This window comes from Panthera leo, chromosome D3 (assembly GCF_018350215.1).
Source record: "Panthera leo isolate Ple1 chromosome D3, P.leo_Ple1_pat1.1, whole genome shotgun sequence".
NCBI lineage: Eukaryota > Metazoa > Chordata > Mammalia > Carnivora > Felidae > Panthera > Panthera leo.
In genome coordinates this window covers 74,352,716-74,371,059 of record NC_056690.1, presented here as the reverse complement: position 1 = coordinate 74,371,059, position 18,344 = coordinate 74,352,716, and the positions used below count along the sequence as shown (strand labels likewise).

Genomic DNA, 18,344 nt, shown 5'->3' with positions numbered 1-18,344 from the left:
CAAGCTTAGAAAGCTCTAGGAGGAGCGTGTGACTTTTGCATTCATAGGAAAATTTCCTTAAAAGAATAAAGTGTCCCTTTCTGTACGTACATGAACGTAGGTGCCAGGTACTCTTCTAGTGTGACCTACTCTAGCCCCAAATATTATAACACAGAGACCCAAATACTCAATCAAGCACAAACAAGTAGAAAAATAAGGAACCCATGTATCTAATTTAACCATACAAATGATACATATTTAATTGCTCTAGGGTTACAAAAATTCATTAGTAGATTTGTATCTAACACATGGAAATACACTAAAAGAGAGTCCATTTACAAAAGTTAATCTGACATACTCACCAGAACATGTGTGTTTATATGTTAGAAATTTAATATTTAATTTACAAATTCACGTATTACAGATAACTCTTAGCATAGGACTATAAAAACTATAGTGACCTTGAAAACTGATATAACCACACTTCCATACAAAGAAGAATTACATCTTTTTAATGGAAAGATGGAAAGTTTTCCATGAGGCAGCTAAGAAATCTCTGTTAAAGTCAGAGTTTAATAATAAGTGTACTTGTGTGTATTTCTCACTGATCCTAAACTGAGCATGCTTGTTTTATTAATGCTACTGATAGGATGATTTTTCCCCCCTCCCTGTATTCAAATTTTGGTCAGGCTTAGTGAGTTTGGGTGGTGGCTGGCCAGAGCCAGCTCTTGTTGGGGCATGTGCGCCCTCTGCTGGCTGCTCAGATAGGAACCGCCTGGTCTGTGGGGCTCTTGTTTCACTTTTCAGGGTTGGGTTTTTTGGTATGTTTTGTTTTTGCGTTTTTATAAAAATAATCATATATTTGTAGTGATTATAAAGTTGTAGGCTAATACTGAGAGTGACAGCCAATTTGTTTCTGTTGGGAAATAAAGTTTTTATTTTTTTTATCTGTTTGTTTGCTTTTGCAAAAAAGATTACTGATAGGTCAGATAACACATAGAGTGTATGCCAGTCTTGAACTTTTAAGTGGGTGATGTCATATTACATTGATTTTATTTTTGTTACTTTCATAGTTCCTCCTGGACTCGTTACGCTTATGGAGAATGTTTGTTTGACTAAGTTGGGAATGGACTTAAGAAAGATAAATCACTGAAATTTTGTAGTATGACCCTTGTAGGTAATGGATGTGGTAGCTAATCCCTAGCAGAAAACTCCCTGATAGTGGCAATAGTTTTCACTTGCTTTGTGAAGAAAAATGAGCATATATTTACAATGCAATGTTTTATAAAGGCATTTTTGGTTTCCCTGCAGACCAAATCAGCCTTTCCTCTGGCAGACTTTGAGAATGGTAGTTTGAGCAGAACCTCTTCTTGTTTTGTTTTTTTTCTCTTTTGGTTGTTGTTTGTAGAGTGCGAGATGTTAAAGGAGCAGATTACTGATGGCCCCTTTATCGCCAGGTCACGGGGCCAACTTAACTTCCACAAGGGCAGTCACAGTGGCCGCCGCTTGGTTGGAGATGTGGTTCTGGTGGTGAAGACCAGGGCTCTGTGGAATGGATATGTCTTTAAAATAGCAAGGTTTGTTGACAAGGTTCTTTGTTGACAAGGTTTCACCAGATTCTTTATAATAATTAATTATGTAAAAGTGATTTCCACATATTTCTTCAATTGAAAGGACTCGATTGAATCAATTTGGTAATTGTGTCACAGAAAGGACAGCTGAGATTTTTGCAGCTCTTTTGTCTTCTATTGTAAACTTCTCTGATTTGTAAGCTGTTGCCTTCAAAATTCCCAAACCATCTCCCTCCAATATGGAACTATCAAAGAGTTTAGAGTTAAGGAAGGGGGGAAATGTTATGTAAGTTTTTTTCCAGTTTTCTGGCTTTCCAATTTTAGGTACCAGTTATCTTAAAGTTTGTTTCGAATAAAAATGATGTAAATGTCTCTCATTTGTTTAACATTGTCTGGTAACTGTGAACCGTATTCTAACACATATCAAGTTGCCACTAAGTCGGTTACAATAGCATCTTGCGTGGAAGCTCAGATACACAGCTCTCCTGTTGCCGCCTATTACCACGATGAGGTTCTGTTAGGCATTCTCTTCCTCTGTGCTTTTCAGTACACCCATTACACTCCTTACCGATGTACATTGTTGGGTTTCTCCCTAGCATTTCAACCAACTAAACCCTCCCTCTTGAGAATAATGTCCATCATTGATGTACCAGCAGCCAACACGTGGTACACAGAGGCATCAACAAATATTTATTTTCATATCTCATGGTTTTTTGACCTCTTTTACACTCATTCAGATGATCATTTTTGCAAGTTTCAGAACTGAAAAGTGCTGTCTGTAAACATCTCTTCCATGTCATGTATTTCATTTTCTTGCCTATTTTGGTAGTATGAGGTCGGTATTCTGACTACTCCCCTTGTCCTTCCTCCGTTCTTCTCCTTGACCATTTTTCCCACGGCCTCTCCTCTTCCTTCCTGTGCCCCCCGCCTTCCTCTCCTGATATAGTCATGCTCATGTATTCAGTAATTAGGAGGCTTTTCTTAAACATCATAGTGTGGGACTCAGTGGCTCATGTAACTTTATCTTTGAATCACCATCTTCCTTTAAAAGTGACTAGTGTCACTGGGGAGTCAGACTCTGAGGAATCTGGTCCTGTGTACCTTCCACTTTGGTTGCTGTGGGCCCTGTCTCTTAAAGTTGATCTTGAAGAGCAGGTTCAAGAATTAGCAGTCTTCCTACTTTTTGGATGCTCTGAGATGTATTTTGAATTTTGGGCTATTACCCCCAGCTTCTCAGTGATGTATGTTTAGGAAACGTAGACCTAGTGTAATTCAATGCTAAGGCTGGAGAAATGATCATCTAATATATTGGTCATCTAATATATGTTAATAAATGACATTTATATTATCTTCCACCTGGGATTCACAATGGAGGCACCTGGCTGGCTCCATCAGAAAAGCGTGCGACTCTTGATCTCGGGGTCATGAGTTCGAGTCCCATGTTGGGTGTAGCGATTACTTAAATAAATAAAACTTAAAAAAATGTTAAATGTTACTTATATACGTGTGTATATATCTAAGTACAATGCCTATATATATTATACACATGTCTAAATGGTATTTAAAATGTTCATGAAATTTTCATCTGTCTTACTTTTGTACAGTCTTGGGTATCATATCAAATGTATGTGTGGTTTCCTTTAGAGTAATACCTGTTATATTCTTGTTAGTTGTAGGCTCAACTTGAAAACTGAGGCCATTGCTTATGTGCCATGGTGCTAAATTATGTAATTTTCCTTTGTAGACACTATAACAAGCATAATACTAATAAACCTTTTCCTCTGTTTTCTGTTCCACTTACTCAGAGTTTGGTCAGTGTTAGTCTTTACACTTAAGATTAGTAAGACTCTATTAGAACATCGGCTTAATGGGCAGCAAATAGTTTATTGCTAAAAGCGATTTGCGTGGTAAAGCATAGCTCTAGATTTTCTTAAATTTTGCTGATAAATTCCAAAAAATTTAGCCAGGCAACAGAATCTTTACTCATATGATGTTTCTATTGCGTCTGACCAGAAATGTCACAGATCTTGCCCAGAGGGATCAAAGGGCCAGATTCTCTCCCTTTGTATGGACTTGAGATGCCTTCCGTAGAGCATGGAAAGGGTGGAGGGGCCCTTTTAACAAACTAGGTTCGCTAGAGGTTGGTCCTGAAGTGTAAAGGTGACTTTGGTCTTCGGGTAGAATGGGGGAAGGGGACACATTCAGAGCAGTGGCCAGTGGGACTGAAAGAAGGGGAGGAGCCTTTCACCTCTCAGACTCTCAAGTCTTGACATTCTGTCATTTATTAGGAGAATATATGTGGGAGTGTGAGACTAATTTCTGTAAGACAACCAGTCTTCATTAGTGGAGATGAACAAGTTTAAAGGCTAAGTATGCTGCCGGAAAAAGGTTTCTGAAACAGAACTGTCAGAAAGGACCCCAGAGATAAACAGTTGTTTGTTTTTTTAAAAAAAATTTTAATGTTTATTTACTTTTGAGAGAGAGAGACAGAAGGAGAGAGAGAGAGAGCACAAGCTGGGGAGGGGGAGAGAGAGAGAGAGAGAGAGAGAGAGAGAGAAGACAGAATCTGAAGCAGACTTCAGGTCCTGAGCTGTCAGCACAGAGCCCAACACGAGGCTCAAACCTCATGAGTCGTGAGATCATGACCTGAGCCATGATGCTCAACCGACAGAGCCATGCAGGCGCCCTGACAGTTGCTTGGTTTTTTTTTTTTTTTAAGCCCAGTTAAATAGGTTGGATCAGGTAGTAATCTATTTTTTTTGTTGTTGTTGTTATTGTTGCTGTTCACCTGTTCACCAGGCTACCAGGTTTACTGGAGTTTCATCTAACCTTAGAGGCTATGCCTGTCATTTTAAATTGGTTACTGTTATCCCTGGCTTGTTAGACTAACCAGTGGAATTTTATTTAAAAAAAAAAAAAATAGAATACCGGATTCTACTCTGTTGAATGCAGATACCCTGGGGTAGAGAAGCCAGGAATCTGTTTTTAAGAAACCTCTCACTAATGGTTCTCATGATCAGCCAAGTTTCTTAGCCCAGAATAGCCCATCCATCCTGTGTCCTCCTTTCCTCCTGTGAATCTAGCGGAAATATTTATTTCTGCTTGCTTTGATACCTGTAATATGTATTGCAAGACTGACCTTTCCTCATTTTTATATAAAAGCAATTATACTTCTTCGAATAAAAAAAATAAGCTTTCAAATGCATATGTTGTTTCTTCAGAGGCCACATAAACCCTTAATTGCTGTGGTTGTGTTATAGACAATCATCATGCACACAAACTGCGGTAACAATATAAAACAGGGGAGGCAGAACTATTAAGATCTTATTCACATAAAGCCAGTGGTAAGTTACTCATTAGAAGTAAGTTGAGTGATTTCAGGGTTGCCCTTAGTCCTTCAGGTCTCCAGGGGACCCTTGTACAAATTGCTGATTCAGAAAATCATTACTCTGGTGGCTGAAGTGGCACTTTAGTGGCCTTAAAGAGTTATTTGACACACCTCCCCAAACAGCTAAGTTATCCCCGTGATTATGTTGATTAATTGCACACTCTGTGGAATTAGCGTTATTTTCAGTGAAAGATTTTCCTGCATTTGGAAAGTAAAGCATAAAACTCATGTGCTTTAATTTGATAATGTGTGCACTTCTCCGAAGCATGACACTGAGTGTGAGGGGATTATTTTGGCTGTTGTCTAGGGCACGTGAAATAATCCTAAAACAGTACTTTTCATCTTGCATCTAGAAGGTAATTTTTGGTGTACCAGAGGATGGTCATTCAAAATGCCTGTCTGTTCTAACATTTTCATCCATCAAAGGACTTGAGGACTCCTTCTTGCCTTACAAATTGAGTTAAAATGATTTGAGGGGAGGGTTGTGGTACACACTGAGAAGAAGACAGGTGGAGTAATCTTTGTTAGCACAGCAGATACTGACATTTATCTAGAATACTCCAAAAAGAAGTGGAATATATCTAAAGGGGCTTTGATACTGGAATTGGAGGTTTGTGTTCTAGCTTTATCTCTTGATACCTGTATAATGTCTTCTACACGTCTAAGTTGGTTGCTCTTTCTTCATTTTAGTGACACATCTATAAAACTAGAGAGGAAAATGCCCCTCTGAGAACTTCTTAGGGTGTATTGTCTTAAGTATGTAAGTTAAATTACTTTGCCTACCATACAGTGCTTTACAAATGGGAGTGCTTTAAGGAGAATTGAATATAGATTCTGAACCATAGGCAGTCCCGCAAAAGGAAGAATTTTGGTGGTGTCTCAAGATAGTCGGCGTAGCTGGAATTTTAGTCCACCCACTGTTTTGAAGGCAGCACAGTGTCTAGACGAGATGAGGTGAATCAGTGACAAAATGCAGCCAAAACTCATAATTTTCCAGGATCAGAGCTATAGATCATTACTGAGTATTCTATGTTTATGACTACAGCACATCCCTGAAAAAGAGGACTGATACTGGTCTTTTCTGGGGACATGGATAGCTCCCAACTTCCATCATCCCTTGCTACACGCCATGTGCATAGCCACATTTCCCCCCAGTTTTCTTTCTGGTCTCAATTCAGGAAGAAGGGGAGGAAGAGAATTTTCTAGGCTGTGGAATGACTAGTTTATCTGCTGAAATTGAGTTGTAATTCTTTTAGCATAAAATTTATTAAATTGGGATTTTTTTAGTGCCTATAGATGAAGACAGAGTTGTCCTGGAACAGTGAGATTCTGTAGGAGAGAACCAGTGCTCTTTGAATTTGAGACATCAGAAGAATAATGTCAACTTCTGATTTCTTGCAAATGCAGGCTCATACCACCAGTCAAAGACCAGGGGTAATTAAAGTTGACCAGCTAGTCAGAACTGGTCATACACAAAGGTGTATCTGCATAGAAACATCACAAAAAATGAAAAATGTTTTTAGATCAATTTAATTAAAATCAAATCGATTTTTAGACATACTATTTATTTCATAAAAAATTACAAACCTATATTAACCCAACACATTCTTAGTGTTATTTTTTTTTAATAATAGTAGCTCCTGAAGTTCCTCATGACTTGTACTAAATGACAAAAAGATGGAGACAGATCTGTGTTCAAATAAGTTTAGGAAATATGGCATTAAGCTAAAATAAATGTCTGCACTGCAGGACTTCTCAGAGGCTTTAACATGCTAAGATATAATGTAAATTTCTGGGGGAGGGATATAAGTAGCTTGTAACATTTCCTAGACTCTTTAAATTAGCCTTCCTTTTGTTTTTTGGAGCCTGTTGTGGGGTTACTATTTCAGAGAAGACTCTCATAAGCGATGCTGTGTTGTCCTATATTATATTTTTTCTTACGCTCTTCTCTGTGCATGCATCTTAATACGAAGTCATATTCTTCACATAGGGAATGTGTACAGATGCAGTTTGCTGCCATGTTTTTGTTGATTAGTTGCTTCAAGTTAACATGGAGATGGTTGCAGTTTATTATATGATGTCACAGGTTCTGGTGTACGTCAGTTGCACTGCTGTAAAGTACCAAGAGACCTTTTAGGGATAAAATACCATGTAAATGTAAATTATCACCACCTATAAGACACTTTCATTAATTTCATATCAAATTCATGAGTGTTTTGAGTTCTGGGATTTGAGTCTTCAGTATTGGGCTTCTTGCTTATTTATAGTTTTTTTTTGTTTTTCTTTTTTTCTTTTCCCCTCCGGAGTTTTAAGTAGCAGCACAGAATAGTGCTAAGAGCACAGCCTTTGGAATCAAACTGCTAGGGTTCGAATCCTGGTTAGGTCACTCAACTCCTGTGTAACCTCAGTCAGTTTTCTGTGTCTCAGTTTCCTCATCTATAAAATGGTGTTTATATTACCTGCCTCCCAGGGTTGTTGTGCAGATTGAATAAATCAGTCTGCATATGCCCTTTGTGTAGTGGGCAGTAATACATGGCAAGGACTCAGTTATTCTTATTTGGGTAAAGGAGGGAAAAGCGAGCATAGAAAAGATGAAAGGTCTGTAAATAATAACCTCACATATGCTTTCAGAGCCACCAAAAATTTCAGTCATTGTTTAGTGAAATAGTCTTTTCAATATGCAAAAAAAAAAAAAAAAAAAAAAAATTAATAGGGTAACCAGGGATGATGGGTTGGGGTTGGGGACAGAGATTTATTCTGATCCGAACATGGTTATGATGAGTTCCCCAGTCTGATGCCAGGGAACAAAAGGCTCATTCTTCAGTTCCCAGAATGAGGATTAACAGCGAAACAGCCTTGCTTGGCTTGTCCTGAAGCATCAGATAATTTTTCATTAAGGCTTTTCATGGGATGATATGTTCCACTGGTATAGGTACATCTTTTTCAGTGGTGGATGAAATACCTACCATGTGTATTTCATTTTTAAAGTGACCTTTTAAGAATGAAAGGCCAGAAAGCCAAACATGACCTTGTTATTACCCTACTGGTCAACCACAGCCTATCTTCAGAAATCACGTTATCAGTAAGTTGTTCTTGTCTGTTTCCATGTGGATTAGAATTGTTCAGGTGCAGTAATCTACCAAAGGTGATACTTCTTGGATGTATCCTTGTAAATAAATGGACTTATGAGATCATGTTTGCTTTAAGTGATGTTTTCATTCTCATCCGGTTTCCTTGGCATTCCCTTACAATAGGATACCATGGATATATTGAAAGAAAAAAATAGAAGTCAAATGGAAAATGATATAAGAATATAAAAGTATTACATTTGGAATTTTATAGACATTTGTTAACAGTAATGCCCCTAAACAAAAACCATTTTTTCCCCCTTACCTTCCCAGGGCAGCAAGATAAAGGGTTTATTGAATAGATCAACAAAAATATTGGCCTTTAAAAAAATTGGAAGCAGCTTATATTTTCTGCTTAGGTTTGTGTTTCAAGGGCAACAGAAGAAGCAAGGGAATCCTTTATTGATTATCAATTGCTGCCATTTTAATAGTCAAATTTAAATATAGGTTTTAGCAGCTGATGGGTTCAATTTGGTCAAAACACGTGTTGACTTTCTGGATTGTTTGCTCACTGTAGATGCCGACTTGTTCTGGAGAAGGGGCTGCGTGTTGATCTCCTTTGTCTCCAGAAGGATTGATTGACGGATGTTGTGTCTGCTCATTTACAGCATTTTTCTTGCTTAATTTAAAAAATTGTGACATAGTATTACATGTTCCTTGTATACATCATTTTTGCAGAAGAAAGTTGTTTAGCCAATATGTCGACTTAGTTTATGAAATCCTCTCTATAGCTTTCATTCAGCCTTCAGTGTACTCCATTAGGTCATATCATTCGTTTCGTGCAAGGCAAATCATCACCAGCAGCAAAGTTTAACATTTGGTCCTTTTAGGTATAAAAATGAATCAAATGCCTGACAAGATTGGTTTCTGGTATATATTTCAGAATCCCCCCCGCGCCCCACCCCTTTACGGGCATACAACAAATGTTACTAACGGGTACTTTTAGTTTCTAAAATATGGACAGCAGTAGTCCATGCAGTAAAAGACTTGAGCGATTAATGCCACCCTTATGCCTCTTCTGAGTAGTTTTCGCCATGGGGCTTGGCACTGCCACCATTGTCTTTGTGCCAAAAAATATCCGCAGCGGCTGTCGCATCGTCGTACTAGAGGGTTGTCTCGAAAATTCCGCAGTGAACGCGCCGGGTTTGTTCATCGCTGCTATCTCTTTTAAATATTGGGAAAATAGAACCTTCAGCTCTTTCAGGGCTTCATTGTGGTTGTGGGGATGGGGGGGGAGGTGGGTGTCGAAGAATGGAGAAAGGAGGAAAGAAGCTGTCCGCGCCAGCCAGTAGGTATAAGTGACAAAAACCCATGCCTGACATAGAGGAAACGCAGATAGTTAGGGGCTTTTGTGTTCATGAGCACAGATAGTCACATAAGAATCCTACTCAGACATGTTATCAGTGCTCTTGAAAATTTTATTATCTGAAACAAATGTTCCAGCGAATTTTAAGCAGAAAATCAACATCAAAACCATAGCTAATTTTTAATGGACAGTTTGCACAAAAGATATATATATGTACATATATATATTCTTTAGAAACTGAGATGTCATTGTAAAATGGCTGCTGTTTGTCATTAGCAAATGATAGGAACAGATATAATATGTTTGAGAAGGTGCTCGGTTTGCCCACAGTCCCTGATTATTTTGCTCCCAAACAGGGGTTTGGGCTGTGAGGGCAGATTTATAGTTGAATTTGGGAACAAAAAGATGTAATAAAGTTAAAGGCTTACACTATCAGAATGAAATGTGTTCTCTCATGATCTCTGGAGCGATCTATTTGATGGTAAAAGTGGATGCTACAGATGAAATCTTTACAAGGAGCATAATCCTAAAAAAAAAAATAAATAAATAAAAAAAAGTGCACCTCCCAGCCTCCTGCTGGCTGCGCTGCCTCTTTGGTACCTCGCAGACTTCGACAGAGTCCTGGACGGGTGCCCATTGATGTCATGGAAACACTCAAATTACTGAGAATGATTCATGTCTATGCTGGTCTCTTATCCTCCCCCACACAAACAGGAGTAGATTTTTAACCCTGACAACTTGTAATTTGCAGTGGGTTTATTTTTGTATCTGGATAAATATTTTTTAACAAGCAAAATTAAGATTAAGCAGTCTGTATCTGATATGATAGTAAAGAATGCTGGGTCTATGTAGCCAAGAGTACTTTGGGGACTCTGTGCAGCGTGAATTCATATTCTTCTCGTCTCTCCCTCCTCCTTCTCTCCCTTCCTTCCTACCCCCTTGCTCTTTTCATTTCATTCTCCCTCTCTTTATTTCTCTCCTTTCTCTTCCATTTATTTTCATTCATATTCTCTTTCCCTCCCTCCCTCCCTCTCTCTTCCTTCTTCTTCTTCTTCTTCTTCTTCTTCTTCTTCTTCTTCTTCTTCTTCTTCTTCTTCCTCTTCCTCCTCTTCTTCTTCTTCTTCTTCTTCTTCTTCTTCTTCTTCTTCTCTCCCTCTCCCTCACCCTCTCCCTCTCCCTCTCCCTCTCCCTCTCTCTCCCCCCTCCCCTCTCTCCCCCTTACTATTTGCACTGATCTTCTACCTTTAAAATGATGGAAGGAATAGCCCCAGCTTATATATATGAATTGAGACAAATCCTGGTAGGAACCAGGTCTCTGTGCTGGAGTCAGGGGTGGGAAATAATACCAGGTGGTGAAATTCTATAGGGGATAGCTTCAGTAATTCCTTCTAGAGAAAAATTAGATAGCCCTTCTTCCTTCCTACTGTATTTTGCAATCTGATTTTTAGAAATTACCCAAACAGGACACTAGATGTTTGTTCACTTAACTGGGAAGTCAGAGTAAATTCTCCTTTATCCATCTATCTTTCTGTCTGTCTGTCTGCCTACCTCCCTACTCCACCTGCTTTTCTGATTGTTAAACAAGTGGATATTACATCAGAGTGAACTATGTGGTGGCTGTATTGAAGCTTTTTAGACATAAGAGCATAAGGAAGGACATATGTCATTTGATAGCTCATAAAGGTCGAGCTTTTTCTGTTAGTAATATTTACAAAGAGAAATTAAAGAGTATAAGTTTACACTTGGTTTACACAGAAGAGTACGTATGTCTGTATGACCACTTATGCTTCTGAAATGGGTAAACGTGTCTTTTCTTTAACGTAAAATCCTCATACAATGAAAGTTATTCTCTTAGATCTTTCTTGATAGACAGTCTATGAGATGGTATCCTGTTTCATTGGAATTGAAACTGATACGGACATTGATTTTCTACTTTGCCCTCAACACAATACCAGAAATGGGGCAGGGGGGAAGTGTTTTCCTAAGCCTGAGATTCATTGAAGCTAGTAGAAAAGTTAATACCGAGAGAGAAATTTTAACACTCAGGTTTGGCTTTTTTTTTGAAAATCATCTTCCATTTTATGTATATAGTGACTTAGCTACAAGGTGCACTTTTGACAAGATAGAAGATTTATTAAAGATAGGTTCTTTGTGTGGTGTCAGGAAGGTAGACTCTAATAGCATTGTCATTGAACCAAAAGATAAAAAATGACTACTGTTACTTTTAACATTTATTTTAACTGGAGTTGAGGGAGGAAAACTTGGGGGTTGTAAACTTTAGAAGGATTTCAATTCAGTGTCTCAAAATACCACTGTTGAGTCTTCCCATTGGAAAAAAGAACAGTAGAGTCCTGGGTGTAAAGTACTATGCACCCTTAAGCTCTACTCTTGAAGAAAGAAGTAACCCTCCCTCTTGGGGTGGGGCTTATGTTCTGGGCACCTAGTCATGTCACTAGTCCTTTTTAATGTCCTAATACGGATCAATTTTCTATGACAACTCTTCATATGTCACTAAATTCTACTGCTTAGATCTCTTGAAATGTGGTTTCATTGTCTCCCTTGCAGATTATTAAGGCTAAAGATACTTCTAAAATAAACAAATGAGCAGCCTTGATGTTATCCTTAGATGTGGCCAGATAGCATCTGAGGCTCTATATATCTCTGTAGAGCCATCTACGGATAAAAACTGAGTTGTTAGAATTGGAACCAGACACTGACGTTGCCTTATTCCTTGTTCCACTGGGTCAGTTGGTAGAATCTGAATTTGGGTTCAGAGGGGGCAATTTTTCAAAAGCCCCCTTTCCCAAATGTAAATTCCATCATCATTTCGATCATTATGGGGTGTACCCCTGGGAAAGGGAGCTTAAAAAAAGAGAGAGAGAGAGAGAGAGTCAGAATTTTGAGTAGTTTCTTTGCTATATTCACCATCTGGAGAGCCTTGATTGATTAGCTTTGGCCTCACCATTAAGTGTCAATATAATCAATGGGAATTACTAGACTAGGGTCATTACATAGATAATTTGCCTGCTGTGTAAATAAAAATGAAATTGTTTAAATTTTGTGAGAGAAAGAAAGTGAAAATAAGGGCTGACAATTTGTTTGTTAGAGAAAGTGGAGGCCATTGGAATGACAGTTTTTGGAAGTGTGGAGCAGTTTGGCTAAGAATAGGAATGAAGGATATTTTTTTTCCAGTTTATCATAGCCAGAGTGAGGAAGTGCTGTTCCCTCTCTTGCTTGCATACATTTGCCCGTAGTGCCTACTTTACGTATGTAAACATCGGGGAAGAGAAGTGGATGTCTGTTACCTGGAGATTTTTTTTTTTTTTTTTTAAAGGAAAAACGTAATTTACACTTTTTTGTTGTTTCTCTTGGCAGGTAAAACAGAAAGGGGCTCCTACTCATCTTATGGGAGAGAATCAAACTTACAGGGTTGCCACCAGGTAAGTGAGACTCTTGCTTGGGGAAGGGTTGAGAGAATTAACCTGGTAAATGACGGTTTGTTGTGTAAATTAGGTGATGCATCTTAGACTGTGGCACTAAGATGCACCGAAAGTCTGCCGATGCCTCCCTCTTCTAAAAAGTAACGAAATAACACAGACCTTGGAAGTAATAAACACCTCGTCTCTAGATCCCTGCTGTATCAGAACTACATTCACTGGCTTGTTTTTATTTTTTAATCCATCAGCCGGTACCAGTGGCACTGTTTGCAAACCAGCAACGCCGGTTAAAGTGGTTCTATCAAAAGAGTTTATTTGCAATTAAGAACTTGAGAATTTCTCACACTAGAAATACTTCATGCAGCCATGTGTCAGACCCTGGGTTCGGGTGGTTATTGCCCTAAATTATAGTTTTCATAGGGGCTGTATGATGTTGTGTGAAAACAGGGTTGTATTGAGGGATAAAAATGTCTGTGAAAATATGATTTGTTGTCCCTTTTTGTTTCTGAATTGTTTTTGGCTGGAAGTCAAGGCCAGCAGGCTAACAGCAAAGCCGTCTCAAGGGAAGCATGCGTGAGCTAGAAAAATAAGAATACTTTAATTAAATAATAAAATGCCAGTGTAATACAAAGGTATAGCATGTGTGTGTTTGCGTCTGTGTGCACTCTGCATTTGCATACTTTTCACTGCCCAGAGAAAGCCCAGTTCTGAAAATAATATCCAGAGCCCAAAGTATAAGCTTTAAGACAATTGAGTTTTTATAGATGTGTTCTTTTTTATTTCAATATTGGAATTAATCGCATCTTTAAAATCTTTTGTTTGGGATTTCTTTTTCTTTTTTGCATTGGTTTCTTACTTTGGAAAACTCTTGATAAAATTGAATAATCCTGTCAAATATTCAAAGCTTTCTACTGTTTTATTCCTCGTTTAAGCAGAATGTACCTTCTTGTGCTAGAAAGGGAATGCTTGCTCTCTGGAACCCTCTCACCCTCCCATTTTCTTTAGTGAAATGGGTAAAAAAAAATCAATTTTGAATTTTTGAAACAACCTGTTTAATATATCCTGGAAAACGTAAGCAAATAGTTTTAGCAATGAAATAGAGCCCGTGAAGGATGAAGGATTTACCTTTATGGATCAGTCATATGTCACTAAAGGTGGAATTCTGGTGGAGGTTTCTTCCCGCCCCCCCCCCCCCCCCCCCGATATATTTGCATTTTTAAAGTTGCCTCCTCTGGCCCAGCTACCAATTCAATCCTATTCGGCATCTAAAAGATTGGTTGCGATGAGGGGAACCGTGCTTGGTTAAGAAGTCCTGCTGCACAAGCTGCAGAGTACAGTTCATGGCAGTTTGTTTGGAAAGAATTCTGCAGGAAAGAAATTTACAGCCATTCCAGCGCAACGGAAACATCTTTGGAATGTGAGTGCAAATGTTCGGGGCAGATAGCTCGGGCGACAAGCCTCTTAGTGCCGAGTCTCTAGTGTAAAGCTCCCAATTCCTGCAGAAGAGCCGGTTCCTGTGTATCTGGTTTCTGAGGGTCAAGGCAGAGGTCATTAGAGTTTTGGGGAGAAGAAAGTTGACAACATCCTTCCTTTTTGCAGATGGTCATGGCAGAGGTCTCTGTTTTCGCTGGGCCTCTTTTTCTGGTCAATGAGAGAATAGGCTTCCTCGCCCCTGTATCCTTTCTTACTAATAGGAATTGGCGTGATTCCTCACAGACACAAAGATTTCCTCTGCTGAGTAAGCGCGAGGCCCCTTAACTTGTTAAAGCATCATCCAGACCGCGTGAGTCTGTCTGTGTATGTGCAGGGACACAGACCCTCCCTCGGTTTGTGGGAAATACTTCCCTCGGGTGAAACTGAAGTGATTTTTTTGGCAGACACAAGGTGAGGAGTGGAAGGGGGCAGAGGGTGGAGTAGAGGTGGACGGACTGGTGTGTGATGGCTGAATTTCCGGGCCTTGGGAGGCTCGTTTTGAGACATTCATGTCCAGGAAAATTCTGTTGTATATAGGAGTATGAGTGCATATGCTTTTCTTAAAAAGTCTTCATAATGTAGCTGTGGAGTGTGGCGATTCTGTCATTCTTATTTCTGCTTCGTGGTCGTGAGTCTTGCAAGAACCGACTATCTCTGTGCTTAGCATGGTCTCAGCAGTAACCATAAACAGTGTGATCACTTAAGGATAAATAAAAGAGCAAAATTTTGGAAATCCCCTGATTGAGAAAATTGAGGCTGGAGAGGAAAAGTGCACATACTATGAATTTCTTCTGCTTTCCGTGAAATTTGAGAATAGAGCAGACCATAGTGTGTCTCTTCCAGTGAATGTTTCTCTTATGCCGAATTGCTTTTTGAATCCCCGTCTCCAACACCAGCTATGCAAACCAAAAAAGAAAGGCAAAGTGTCGGGTACTTGGGCTTCAAGTCTAAGTAGCAGATCACAGCTGAAATGATTCCCCACTGTGTGGTAAGGTGAGTGGCTTCCTGGAGAGAAAGCTTTTGTTTTCTCCTGTTTACTACATTATGGAGATGCTGGGTGGAAATCCTATAGATGGTATATGCCCTGAGGAGCTCCAAAAGCAGCTTTATCATATTATAACAATGTATCCTGTGGACTTAGAGGATTGAGCACTGTTACATGGGAACATGCTTATTCCAATCCCAAATAGCCTTTTGTCTGGTGTAGAGAAATAGCGGTGGTAAGCAACAGGTAGCAAAATGCTGTCCTGGAGAAATAAATTATTATTTTGAAGTGTATGGTATTTCGAAAATGCATCAGGTTAAAAAAATATTACACGTATCTGTGATGTCCCTCTTGAGGATTTAACATGAATAGTGAAAAACATGTGGCTTTTTGAAGAGTAGATATTTTAGCCAAAAAAACAAAAGCTGGCAGGTTCTTTTTAAGTTGTTTTCATTAAAAATAGTAATATGAATTCATTAATGCATTTCCACGTAAAATTATCAGAAATAAACATGGTAACTTTTTCAGACTTTTGAAACTGTGTAGATAATGAACCAATAGGCAAAAGCAAAGCGGCCAAATGGACTTTTTTTTAGTCCTCACTAAATATGGCAAAACTAATTTAAATCAAATTGGGGTACGGAAATCACACCCAGGCTTAAAATGTTCTTGCCAAATTGCAACCTCATACTACTTTTACTGAGAGAAAATAAAATTTATAATGGAAAGTCTGACAGAAATGAAAATGAGCGGAAATGAAGTTTTTCGCAAGATAGTCCAACCTCTATCCGGTAACCAATAACTAATACCTAATGGGCATCATTGAAGATCACAAAAGGAAAAAAAAAAACAATGTCATTTGCTTTTGGCCTCTTTTGCTGCTTTGAATAGGATGTTTGGTGAATGCAAACTTTTTAATCTTGCCGAGATCTTCTGTTTTTGAATGGAATGATGATGTCAACACAAGTGATTGTTATTAAGGCAGAAGTTTTCTCCTTAAATGAAAGTTCAGGATGGATTATCAGGAATTGCTTGTCTTTTCTTTTTTGGGATATAGACCAGGTCTACAGCAATCGTTTCATTATTAGTATCTCCTGGGCAAGTTTTGTGGTGTGTGTGTGTGTGTGTGTGTGTGTGTGTGTGTGTGTACTATATGGAAAGCTGGGCCCTATCTGAGACCAATTAAATTAGAATCTTATGAGTTGGGCCTTTGCTTTTCTGACAGTTCCCAGGTGATGTACTGTGTAGCTAGGTTTGATGGTTTCCTAGAATGTTCTAGAGGAATGTACTGTATTTTAAAGATGTGTTCAAAAACTGGTATTGCCAGTGACCTTGAAAGAGCTTTTAGACTTTTTGCCTTAATTTGATTATTCAAGACATGGATATAAACTGCATAAAAACTTCATTTAAAAGGCAGTGAGAATTAGTGATTTACTGAAAATCAGGAGGACGCCTTGATGTCTTTATACAAAATTCTGCAACTGTGAATGTCCCAGCCCATATCTTGTTTTCTCTAGTGAAGTCCAAGGCTCTAACCTCAACTGCATTCTTTTTCTTTCTCAGCAAGTAATCAAATAGGACTATGCTGATAAAGTTATTTGATGTTGAGACCTTAAAACCAACGGGATTTAAGAATTAGGCATAATCTCAGATACTTCTGTTAAATTCCAGAAACTTTGAAACTATAGAAAATGGATCTTCTCTATATGATTTTTGACTTGCTCATAAACTTCATTTTTGATTCATTGAAATTAAACATTATAGTTGGTTCTGAAACGAATTACACATTTATGAACTGATTGTTTTTCTTTTGATTATTTTTATTTTTGATACAGACAGAATTACAAGTGACTTAATTCGAAAACTTTTGGCCCCTTTAAGTTTTCCTTATCTAAAGTCAAAATAGGAAGCATGGAAGCAAAAAAGGCATGAAATCCTTTGTTCTTAAAAAAAAATGGCTACTTGGATCTTGTGGAAGCAGAAATGCATCTTGTTTTTTACTTTGACATTACACTTAAATGTTTGTTCACAGTGGACAGTAAATCAGTCTGGGTCCAATGCATTCTTCCGAGGACCCTCTACCGCCCACGTACTGTGCCTGTGTATTGCCTTATGCTTCCCTTCCATAGCGCCTCTTGGATTGTTGAATGCTGATTTCCGGCGAGATTCTGTAAACTCCTACAAGGCAGGGGCCACGTTGGCTTTATCTTGCACTATGTGTACTCTGTGCCTAGCAGGGTGAGAATTGTGATAACCTAAGGTTTGTGGCCCCAGCATCACATTTTGAGACCGGGAAGTCAGAATAGCAATGTATGGGAACCATTAGTTAGCATTGTTTTCATGCCTACAAAAATGAGAAAATCCATACTGCCTCAAAGAAAGTCCTTTGGAAGTCTGCCCTTCTAATGTGCTGTGCAGACCCCGGAATGACACACAGGTCATAGCGTGGAAAGTCACTCGTCACTTACAGGGCGCTGGGTACTGGCCCCGTGCTGGTCTCACTGTTCTAGGCTGAACGTTCTCAAAGGAGATGATGAGAGAATTCTATGTTCTGGGTTTCCGGTGGGCATGTTATTGGAACCAAAGGTGAGAATCCAGTCCCATCCTTTTGGACTATGCCAGTGAGGACAGTGGGGCACAGTATTTATAATCGTGATGACTTCAGACATCACAGGGCCCGAGTTTACCGCGTGTGTGCCATCGCGACTGTGCCCCAGGCAGCTGTTCACGCAGCAGCTTGTTTGTTTTGGGGGCATTGTTAATGGGTGGACCTCTCACCCAACACCAGCCATTCCAAAACTCACCAAAGGAGAGAATGGAGACATTCTTTCATCGCATTGGTGAGCAGATATTTATTGGCCCTCTACCTGTGTGTTAGGTACTATGGAAAAAAACAAGGGGAGGCTCTTACATGTTTTCCCTTCAACCCCCATAGCAGCTTTCTGAACAGAGACCATCAAGCTCCATTTATTTAATTAAAAAAATGTTTAGACATCTTACGTAGCATAAATTTCCAAATACTTAGAAAAGTTGAAAAAACAATAAAATGAAGTGTCGTATACCCACCACTTATATTA

The 18,344-nt window shown here is 38.9% G+C and overlaps 1 protein-coding gene across 9 annotated transcripts in view; it reads left to right on the top strand.

Annotated features, from left to right (window-relative positions):
- Positions 1 to 18,344, top strand: part of TCF4 (transcription factor 4) — a 349,712-nt gene that overhangs the window by 165,138 nt on the left and 166,230 nt on the right. For 7 of the 9 annotated variants that reach the window (XM_042911451.1, XM_042911449.1, XM_042911450.1 and 4 more), the window contains one exon: positions 12,748 to 12,812. In XM_042911451.1, coding sequence (XP_042767385.1) covers positions 12,748 to 12,812 — 65 coding nt within the window. Of the gene's footprint in view, positions 1 to 12,747; positions 12,813 to 14,401; positions 14,694 to 15,255; positions 15,276 to 18,344 lie in introns of those variants that run through there. The other 2 variants (XM_042911455.1, XM_042911454.1) reach the window with 2 other exon arrangements.